This window comes from Anolis sagrei, chromosome 6, assembly GCF_037176765.1.
Source record: "Anolis sagrei isolate rAnoSag1 chromosome 6, rAnoSag1.mat, whole genome shotgun sequence".
Taxonomy (NCBI): domain Eukaryota; kingdom Metazoa; phylum Chordata; class Lepidosauria; order Squamata; family Dactyloidae; genus Anolis; species Anolis sagrei.
This window is the reverse complement of record NC_090026.1, coordinates 62,985,385-62,996,915: the sequence shown is the minus strand read 5'-3', so window position 1 is coordinate 62,996,915 and position 11,531 is coordinate 62,985,385. Positions and strand designations below refer to the sequence as shown.

Sequence of the window (11,531 nt, the reverse complement as noted above, 5' to 3'; positions counted from 1 at the left end):
AGCCTGGACACCGCATATTATTTGAGAACACAGAAATGCTGGACCACTCCAACAACCACCATGTCAGACTACACAGAGAAGCCATTGAAATCCACAAGCATGTGGACAATTTCAACAGAAAGGAGGAGACCATGAAAATGAACAAAATCTGGCTACCAGTATTAAAAAACTCTAAAATTACAACAGCAAAACAGCAGAGAGGAAACAACCAGGCACATCTTAACACCTCTCAACAGAACTTTTTCCCAGGCTCAGCCAGGCCTTCAAATGCTAATGAAGGTGGTCAGCTGAAACATTCACACCTAGCTTCAGCAGAGAGCTCTTTGCCCCACCCCCAGAGGCAGCCCTAGGTAATTTTCAATGGTAAGCAAACAGTATTTTGGCACCCCCCCCCCCAACCAATCATTGATATATATTTTCTGTTCGTCGTGGGAGTTCTGTGTGCCATATTTGGTTCAATTCCATCATTGGTGGAGTTCAGAATGCTCTTTGATTGTAGGTGAACTATACATCCCAGTAACTACACTTGCCTCATTTGCTCCCTTGCCTGGCCCGCTTTGGGTCCAGAGGTGTGCCTGAAGATCCCGGCGTGTGCACCAAAAGTCACCTCTTCTCCTGATTTTCTCCTCAGCCATTGGGACTGAGAGAGAGAAAGAGAGAGACAGAGACAGAGGTGGAGATGCCCACCTTTCCTGAAGGTAGGCGCAAAAACAAAGGAGGGAGCGGAGGTGGGAGATACCTCCAGCTAGAGGGGCTCTCTCTCTCTCTCTCGGTCCCAATGGCTGAAGAGAAAGTCAGGAGAAGAAGCGACTTTTGGTGTGCACGCTGGGGTCTTCAGACACGCCTATGGACCCGAAGCGGGCGAGGTGTGGCGGCTCCGCCCCTTGGCCCACCCGTGGATTGGGGAGAGGAGAGGAGGCAGGTGGAGCGCCGGGGGATCAGGAAAGGGAGCCAGTCATGGGGAAGGGATCGAACGTGGAGAACGATTGAGCACCGGCTCTGCTTGCGCACCCGGTGGCCAGGTGGAGCAGGAACGAGAGGGACTAGGCGAGGCTCAAAGGCCCGGCCCCTTTGGGAAGAGGATCGCCCGGCACTGAGGCTCCCCCCGGACTGCTAGGGCTGTTGTGAGCTGAGGGTGTGCTCCTCAAGTGGTAGTCGAGGGGCATTTATAGAGGCGCCTCTGCGCCCCTGGCAAAAAAAAGTGTTCTGCGACCACTTACTTCGTGTAATGGATGAGCCGCCCCTGCCCACCCCAGTCATTCCACAGATATATAAGCCCATTTTCCTATTTCCAACAGACCTCACTGTTTCTGAGGATGCTTGCCATAGATGCAGGTGAAACGTCAGGAGAAATGCCTCTAGAACATGGCCCTATAGCCCGAAAAAACCTACAAGAACCTTGATTGAGATAGTGTGTGAAGTTCTGGGGAGACTATAATTTCTGCTTCTCATATATTTGGCATGGGGCATGCAGTCCTATTATCAAACCCTGAGCCTCCCTCCCCGCTCCTTCCCCTCAGATTGGGGAGACGTGTCTGGCTTGGCAGGAGGACACACTGCGCAGGCGCAAGCGCGGGACATCGCCCCCCCTCCCCTCCTTTCCAGTGGAAAAGCTTTTGGACGCTGGCAGGGGATCACCTTCTCCTTTGCCTGCCTCTGCGTCTCCCCCTCCCCGGCTGTTCTGTAATCTCGGCGTCACCCCCGCTCCTCGCCCGCTTTGACTGTGTTGTCAACGGGTCGGGCTGATTATTATCATTCTTATTCGCCACGAAAACCTGCCTTTTGTCTCCCCGCCCGCGCTTTTTGGATGGAGGCACTGAGGGCTTAAGGGTCCCTCGAGCGCGTGCGTGGTGGTCTCGTGAGGCAAAGGAGGGCGGAGGATGGACGGCGCAGGGAGACCTCTGGAGCCCAGTCGGCGGGGCTGTCCTGCGCCCGCCTCTCTGGCCCTGGGCGCGAGGGAGACTCCTCTCTCCTGAGGGGAATCTCTCTCTCTATCCTTCTCTCCCTCTCTCTCTGCTGTGCGTGCGACGCCTTCGCTGTTGGGTTGCCTCAGTTGACTGCTGCTCTCTTTTTCTGCCCGGCTGTGACAGCGGGCAAAGCCGGCACTTTCCCGCCCTTCCTCACCTTGTTTCTCTCATGAGAGGAACAATAGCGGCAGCCGAGGCGGCAGCGGAGGGGCCTCTCTTCCCTGGGGTTTATGAATGGCCCTGACATGGAGGAAATACCGTTTCAGAAGATCAAGAAGAGCAAGAAGGCGAGGAAGAAGTGCTGCCGCTATTGCTGCTGCTCCTCCTCGTCGGCTGGGCCACCACAGCAGCAGCAGCAACCACAACCACAGCAGCCACCTCCAGCTCCTCCCGCCGCCGGGAGTGCTGCCCCTGCGCCTCCTCGCCGCCAGCTGCTGCTGGAAGGCCTGGCCTGCGAGGACCAGTTCGACTGCAAAGAGCTGGAGTCGCTCTTCCAGAACTACAACCTGAAGCTGGAGCAGACCTCGACGCTGAAGGCGCTGGCCGTGCTGATCGTGCTGACAGCCAGCCTGGCGCTGGTGGAGCTGCTCTCCGGGCCCAGCCTGACCATCTCCAAGGGCTCCCACCCGGTGCACTGCATCATCTTCCTCTCCCTCTTCATCGTCACCAACGTCAAGTACCTGCAGGTCACCCAGCTGCAGCAGATCGTCAAGCTCACCCTGCTCTTCAGCTTCACCTTCGCCTTCCTCTGCTGCCCCTTCTCCCTGGGTGCCTACGGCGCCGAGCCCCCCAGCGCCCCCGAGCAGGGCATGTGGCAGCTCATGCTGGTCACCTTCGTCTCCTACTCCCTCCTGCCCGTCCGCATCCTTCTGGCCGGCCTCTTCGGCCTGGTGGTGGCCCTCTGCCACCTCATCGTGGCCGCCGCCTCGGTCAGTGCCAAGAGGCAGCCCCTCTGGAGGACGGTGAGTGAGCCCTGCGCCCTGCCTTGCATCCTTAACGTTACTCTTTATCTATTTACTAGCAGTCCCTTGCCACGCGTTGCTGTGGCCCACATGGGGGTTCTGTGTGGGAGGTTTGGCCCAATTCTATCGTTGGTTAGATTCAGAATGCTCTGTGATTACAGTGTACACATATATGGCAAACATTCAATGCCGATTTTGACTTATACAGACATACACAGAGGCTATTTAACTTTTTCTGGCCGCCAGGGGAGCTGTCTCTTTCATTGTCCATCTGCGACACTGTTGAAGTACTTCCGCATTCCCCACATGCTTTTTTGCTGGAGTGCTATGCTGGAGTCTTTTTTATGGCCTCATAAATTAGTTATCTTAGCCTCCCCACACTTTAAGGTGGTACCTTATTTTCCTACTTGACAGATGCAACTGTCTTTTGGGTTGCAAAGGTCGACAACAGGCTACACAATTGGTTGGAAACACACTCCAACTCAGGCTGGCTTCGAACTCATGACCTTTTGGTCAGAGTGATCTTAATGCAGCTGACACTCAGCCAGCTGCGCCACAATCCCAGTGCCTTGCATCCTTATCGTTACTCTTTATTTATTTATTTGCGACACTTGTATACCGCCTTTCTCAGGCTATTGGCGACTCAAGGCGGTTTACAAGTCACTACACATAATAGCAAAATACAGATTAAGCATTAAAACAATATAAAGCAGCCCCTTTGGAGGACCGTGAGTGAGCCCTGCGCCCTGCCTTGCATCATTATCGTTACTATTAATGTATTTATTTATTTACTACTCTTGTATACCACCTTTATAAGCCTATCGGCAACATGTAATAAGTTAGGAAAAACCTAATTAAGAGCTGATTTAAAATCTCGGGTGAGATAAAGAAGGAGCAGATTATTTGCAGCCCCTCTGGAGGATGGTGAGTGAGCCCTGCGCCCTGCCTTGCATCCTTATCGTTACTCTTTCTTTCTTTCTTTCTTTCTTTGCTACACTTGTATACCGCCTTTCTCAGCCTATCGGTGACTCAAGACGATTTACAACAAGTTACTACACATAATAGCAAAATACAGATTAATCATTAAAACAATATAAAGCAGCCCCTCTGGAGGATGGTGAGTGAGCCCTGCGCCTTGCCTTGCATCCTTATCGTTACTATTTATGTATTTATTTATTTATTACGCTTGTATACCGCCTTTCTCAGCCTATCAGCGACGCAAGGTGGTTTACAAGTTGCTACACATAATAGTAAAATACAGATAAAGCATTAAAACAATATAAAACCACAATAAAAACAATAGAAACAATAAAACCAACATCAATTATCATCAGCGTCTCCTAGTTAAAGCGTTGTCCAAATTCCATTGTCAAGTGATTCAATTTACTATGTCAATTACTCTGCATTTGTAAACGCTTGCTCATATAACCATGTCTTAATTTGTCTCCGAAACGTTCGGAGCGAGGGAGCCGATCTAATCCCCTTAGGGAGGGTGTTCCATAGCTGAGGGGCCACTACAGAGAAGGCCCTGTCTCTCGTCCCCACCAAACGTATTTGTGATGAAGGTGGGATCGAGAACAGGGCCTCTCCTGACGATCTTAAAGTCCTAGATGGACTATAAAATCACAGAGTTGGGAGAGACTCCATGGGCCATCTGGTCCAACCCCCTGCCATGCAGGAAGGCACAGTCAAAGTATTCCATACAGATGGCCATCTAGCCTCTGTTTAAAATTTTCCAAGGAAGGAGCTTTTGCCATGCTTCGAGGCAGAGAATCCCACTGTTGAACAGGAACTTCTTCCTAATGTTCAGGTGGCATCTCCTTTTCTATAATTTGAACCCATTGTTTCTAATCCTACTTTCAATTGCAGCAGAAAACAAGCCTGCTCCCTCTTCCTTACGACACCCTTTCACATATTTATACATGGCTATCATGTCTCTTCTCAGCCTTCTCTTCTGCAGGCTAAGGTGTTTACAATCTAGTCAGGGGTATGCTGTGGTTTTTAACTTTGAATTTGTTTTAATGGTTCTTTAAGGCGCTCATAGGGTTTCATGGTCTCCAGACCTTTGATCCTTTTAGTTGCTCTGGATACCTTCCAGCTTGTCAATATCACTTTTGAACTGTGGTGCTCAGAATTGGACACAGTATTCCAAGTTAGGTCTAACCAAAGCAGAATACAAAGGCACCATGACTTCCCTTGATCTAGACCAGCTTTTCTTAACTTGAGGGTCGGGACCCCTGGGAGGTTGTGGGGGGGGGGGGGGGGGTGTCCAAAGGGTTACCAAAGTCTGTCAGAAAACACAGTATTTTCTGTTGGTCATAGGGGTTCTGTGTGGGAAGTTTGGCCCAATTCTGTTATTGATGGGGTTCAGAATGTTCTTTGATTGTAGGTGAACTATAAATCCCAGCAACTACAACAACTTCCAAATGTCAAATCTACTTTCCCCAAACTCCACCAGTGGTCATGTTTGGGCATATTGAGTATTTGTGCCAAGTTTGGTCCAGATCCAACATTGTTTTAGTCCACAGCGCTCTCTGGATGTAGGTGAACTACAACTCCAAAACTCAAGGTCAATGCTCAGCAACCCCTTCCAGTATTTTCTATTGGGCATGGGAGTTCTGTGTGCCAAGTTTGGTTCAATTCCATCATTGAACCAAACTTCAGAATGCTCTTTGATTGTAGGTGAACTATAAATCCCAGCAACTACAACTCCCAAATGACAAAATCCATCCCACCACCCCACCAACTCCACCAGTATTCAAATGTGGGTGTATCGGGTATTTGTGTCAAATTTGATCCAGTGAATGAAAATACATCCTGCATATGAGATAGTTACATTATAATTCCTAACAGTAGCATAATTACAGTTGTGAAGTAGTAACGGAAATTATTTTATGGTTGGGGGTCACCACAACATGAGGGACTGTATTAAAGGGTCGCAGCATATAGATCTAGACACTATACTCCTTTCGATGCAGCCCAAAATTCCATTGGCTTTTTTAGCTGCTGCATTACACTGTTGGCTCATGTTCAACTTGCTGTCCACGAAGACTCAAAGATCTTTCTCACATCGACTGTTGTCAAGCCAGACAACACTCATCTTATATCTTTGCATTTCATTGTTTCTGCCTCAGTGTTCAACAATTTCACTGTTGAACAGCTCCTATGTTCAGGAAGTTTTTCCTAACATTCAGGTGGAATCTCCTTTCCTGTAATTTGAACCCACTGCTATTATTATTATATTTATTTATACCCGGTTGTATTATTATTATTATTATTATTATTATTATTATTATTATTATTATTATTATATTTATATCTCGCTTTATCTCCCCCAAAGGTGACTCAGAGTGGCTATAAAAATATCAGCATAACTGATTAAAATATACAAAAGTATGAACATTAAAACAGAATTAAACATAAACAGTATCTAAGTTAAAAACCATTAAATCAATGTATTGATTCAACCCAGATGGGGGTGGGAGGGAGGTGGGAAGAGGGTGGGACGTGTGGGTGGGATGGGGGGTTTAGAGGGGTTAGCAATCAAGATATACGGTAAAGGGAAGCACAATTGGAACCTGTATTCTAGCCATAAAAATTGTAAACAGTTTTTATGTTATCTTTTAGATGGCTAAGGTTCGTATTGTATTGTTTTGTTATCTGTATGAAGAAATTAATTTTAAAAAATTTAAAAGGTAAAAACCATTAAAACAAATTCAAAGTTAAAAACCACCGCACCCACCTGACTATTTATTTATTTATTTATTTACAGTATTTGTATACCGCTTTTCTCACCCCGAGGGGGACTCAAAGCGGTTTACACATAAGTAATGGCAAAACTTCAATTCCAGTACAAACAATTACAATTATACACTACAGTTAGACATAAATTAAATTTAAAAATAAATCCATGAGCAATAAAACAATCATTAAAACAATAAAACAGTCTCGTCCGTCGAATCGCCGTTCCAGTCATTGTCTTTCCGAAATGCTGCATACATTTACTTCTACTGCCCGAAGGCCTAGTTCCGAAACCATGATTTTTTCCCCCTAAAAGTCAAGAGGGAGGGAGCGGATCTTACCTCATTTGGGAGTGTGTTCCGTAGGCGGGTGGCCACAGCCGAGAAGGCCCTGTCTCTTGTCCCCCACATCTGTGATGTTGACGAGAGCAAGAGCAGGGCCTCCCCGGATGATCTTAGATTATGAGGTAGGACGTAGGGGTAGATGCGTTCGGACAAGTAAGCTGGGCCAGAACCGTATAGAGCTTTATAGGTCAAAATCAGATTAGATTGTAAACACCTTTTTTTCTCTTTTTTATGTACTATAAAACTTTTATACTTTAGAGCTTTATAGGTCAAAATCAGATTAGATTGTAAACACCTTTTTTTCTCTTTTTTATGTACTATTAAACGTTTATACTACATTATTTTATTTTAACCCTGATGTATATATAATACAATGATAAATAAAATTGAAAAAAGGATTGTAAACACCTTCTTCTTTAAAATCCTGCCTGAATAAAAAGGTTTTAGCCTTCTGCCGAAAGGACAGCAGGGAGGGGACTGTTCTGGCTTCCCTGGGAAGAAGAGATTTCCAGTGTTGAGGGGCAGCCACTGAAAAGGCCTGCTTTTTCATTCTCACCAATTGAGCTTGAGATGGAGTTGGGACCAAGAGAACGGCCTCTCCTGCAGAATTCAGAGTCCGGGCAGGTTCGTACAAGGGGATGCAGTCAGCCAAATAACCTGGATCTGAACCGTCTAGGGCAGTGGTTCTTAACCTGGGATCCCCAGATGTTTTTGGCCTTCAACTCCCAGAAATCCTAACAGCTGGTAAACTGGCTGGGATTTCTGGGAGTTGTAGGCCAAAAACATCTGGGGACCCCAGGTTGAGAACCACTGGTCTAGGGCTTTAAAGGTCATAACCAGCATTTTGAATTGTGCCCGGTAACAGACTGGCTGCCAGTGGAGCTACTGCAACAAGGGGGTTGTCCGCTCCCTGCAGCCAGTTCCAGTGAGCACTCTGGTTGCAGTTGTTGCATTGCCCAGAAAGGGACTAGGAGAATGCCCTAGCAGGAGCTGCTTACCTTTGGGGCAAGAAAATGGTGCCATTAGCAGAGACAAATCAACAAAACGAACAGCTTGTTGATTCCTTGTGGTCAAAGAGCTTCCAGAGCCCTTGAAACAAATGACATCCTTTGTTCCTATGGCCCAGAAAGCTGTTAGACTACTTGGATGGATTTAGTCAGTGTTGCATATAGGGTGTTTTTTAAAATAAAGTATTATGGAAGCCTGTAGATAGTATTTAGGATTACATCACAGGGGTGACAATCTTATCCTTTAGATTGACACACCAATTGTGTGTTTTCTGCATTTTCCTTTTTAGGTTTTGAAGGGAAATTATGTAGGCTATAATAAGCAGGATATTCCATTAGAGCACAGGCTAATGGAGGATCAATTGTGTTGTATGTGAAACTGCTTAGTGTATGCTACGTGGGTATATATCAGGTATAGGCAAACTTCAGCCCTCCCAGTGTTTTGGACTTCAACTCCCACAATTCCTAACAGCCAGTAATAGTTTTCCCATGCCTGGTATATAGAGTTTCTAATACATATCCTGTAAAACGGATACACCGAATAATGTATCCATGTAGCGTGGGGTTTTGCATCACATGCTTACTCTGGCGAAAAACTATTTAAAAAAAATCTCAATCGATCAAGCACATCTGTTTAGTGGAAGAGCTGAAAATTGTCTATGACTCCGACAAAATGCTTTGTTCGTAGCGTGCAGAGAGGGATTAGTTACAGAGATCAACATGTTAACAGCATAGCCACATAGTTTAAATATGCATTAATCATTTAAATAAGTTAGGCCTGCAGTTTGGACATGGTTGAGAATGACAGACTGGGAAGAGGTGTTGACAGAGAAGGATCATTTCTTTCTCAGACATATACAAAGATTTGCTTAATCGTCACACTACAATAATGCAAAACTGTTGTATCCTAAGCTCAAGATCAGAGTATGTAGCTCCGTTTCATAACAAATACTGTAGACTATTCACATTTAAGGAAATCTGTATACTTCTGCTCTTCATAATTTCTTCCAGGTGTTCATTGCTTCCCTAGCCCACATTCTTAGTGGCAGCAGCTATTTCTTTCACCTCTCTCTTCATACACAGTATGTTCTGTAAGCTGTATTTTAGAGGAAGGAACTGACAAAATCACCTCTGAAAACCCTATGAAGGCACACACACCCCTGTGTCACTGAACTTTCTAACCCATCATTAATCTTGTAGAGACGCTTCTCTGCAGCATCTTTAGGAATTCCTCTCTTCTCATCACTTAGGAGTTGTTATTTATAGCCCTGTCCTGTAGGGCTTCCTCAGGTGTCCATAGGCTTACAATGTTGTACTGGAAGTAAAATTTATTATTTCGGTTGCTTCTAACCAAACTATGCTCTGTAAAAGTGGAGAGATGGGCTGCTTACGAACAAGACTATCCTTTAGATGCACTTCTGTTATGAATCTGAGCTAATTAGGAAAACATGCATATGTATGTGTATTGAGAGAGTATTGTTTTACAGCCCAGAAACCTCACAACACCCCATTATTTTACTGTTGTTTATTAGCAGAGCATAGTTCGGGTTTTTTTTTTAAAGTTGAAAGCATCTGGCTTTGGAAAAAAAAAACGATTTTGAATACAGAATAAATAGGAGAAATAAGGCAGTTCCTTTCCTCTATTTCTGCTTTCTGATGTTATTTTCTCTGGCTACATACTGGCTACTTTTGTGACACAGACATAATATAGCTTCTGCCACAGCCACAATTGATGAAATAGGCCTGAAATTATTTTATATGTTTAGATTCCTCTGAATTTTGAACAGTTAACTGTGAATACAATGGATATGTAGGAAAAAAATGTAAGGAAGCAAAGTGTGCGTTTATAGGGACATAGTAGATTACTCTTGGCTCACTGCTGTTGAGCTGGTGGACAAAATAAATTGTATGTTTTGAGGGGAGAGAGGGAGGGGGAAGAGGGAGGGAGGGAGAGATAAGCCAAGCTTTATGATTTACCCAGATAATCTGGTAGTCTATTTTAAGTGCACGGTTTAGAGATTCAGCAAGAAAGGGAGAATATGTGAGCAGTTGAAATTTAGAGAATAGTGAAAGCCCTTTTCAGTGAAAGCACCAACAGTTCTGCCAGACTTAACACTAAGGCACCAAATATTGTTGGTAATATTAGCATGTTCAAGAAATCACTAAATGTTTCATTTCCAAAGCAAATGAGAAAAATCTGCATTCTTGATCATTTTAACAATATCTATATATATTTTTTGTTTGATTCATAATGAAAAAAAATTCTCTACTCTTTATGCGTGATGGCAGGGGTGGGTACACAACATTATTTTGAAAAAAGGGATTTTCCTACATATTTGCCTTCATATTAGCTTCTTTTTCTTGTGTAAAGGGCAAATGGCAATGTCTTAAGGGAGATATACAATCAGGATCAGGAAGTAGTGAAGCAGCAGATCTAGAGATTCATGACAGAGTCCTCTTGGCAAAAAGTGTATGTGTGTGGGGTGTAACTATATTTAACTCCCACCTCCATTGCTGAACTTCCGTTTGCAGAGCAGTAGAATCCTGTTCCCTTTTCCATCCCCAAAGCATATTCTAGAGGGCCAAGAAACCTTCTGAAGCTATTATTTTGGCAATTCTGAGGTTTTTGAAGTGAGAGTGAGGAATTAGGGAGTTTTAGAGTTAGATCAGTGGTTCTCAACCTGTGGGTCCCCAGGTGTTTTGGCCTACAACTCCCAGGAATCCCAGCCAGTTTACCAGCTGTTAGGATTTCTGGGAGTTGAAGTCCAAAAACATCTGGGGAACCCAGGTTGAGAACCACTGAGTAAGATTATGCAGATTGCAGTTACTTTCTGTTGAGGGTTCCAACCCAAGCCATTCTTGGTGGAGGGTTTTTGATTCAGCATATTCGGAGCTGACTCTTATTTATTTATTTATTTCAAATATTTGTACCCCGCCCTTCTCTACCCCTGAAGGGGGGACTCAGGGTGGCATACAGCCAGCAGCAATTCAATGCCCTCATTATACAACAGATAAAATAACAGTTACATGATAAGTATACAATAAGTTAGATTAAAAACCATTTAAAATAGTACAACAATCAACAACTTAACCCAAAGCCAGTTCACAGTCTGTTTTCCGTTGCATTGTCATCATTTTAATGTCAACCTGCTATCCGAATGCTTATCCGAATGTCTGGTCCCATAGCCACGTCTTCAACTTTTTCCTAAAGGTGAGGAGGGAAGTAGTTGACTCTGGTCCTAGGGGATAGTTTTGGGGACCTTCACTTATTACTGTAAGCAGGACTACTCGCAGCAGTATCCCACAAAGTCTTAATAACTTTCTGTGGTAGAACTGAACTCCTTTCATTGCTGATTGAGCTTTTTTTTTTGCCCCATTATAATCTGACAGCCAACAGATATTCATTCTGAAATTCATTTTGTGAGTTCCAATTTTTAATGTCTTGGGGATTTGGATTTGAGGACAAGTTACTTGAAGAGAACTGTGTCATTAGGAAACACATGAGTGCCT

General features: G+C 44.7%; 1 protein-coding gene across 2 annotated transcripts in view; it reads left to right on the top strand.

Annotated features, from left to right (window-relative positions):
- Nucleotides 1–1,580: 1,580 nt before the first annotated feature.
- Nucleotides 1,581–11,531, top strand: part of ADCY1 (adenylate cyclase 1) — a 148,488-nt gene continuing 138,537 nt past the window's right edge. For both annotated transcript variants that reach the window (XM_060781541.2, XM_060781540.2), the window contains exon 1: nucleotides 1,581–2,929. In XM_060781541.2, the coding sequence (XP_060637524.2) occupies nucleotides 2,198–2,929 (732 nt within the window). In that variant the 5' untranslated portion in view covers nucleotides 1,581–2,197. The remainder of the gene's footprint in view (nucleotides 2,930–11,531) is intronic.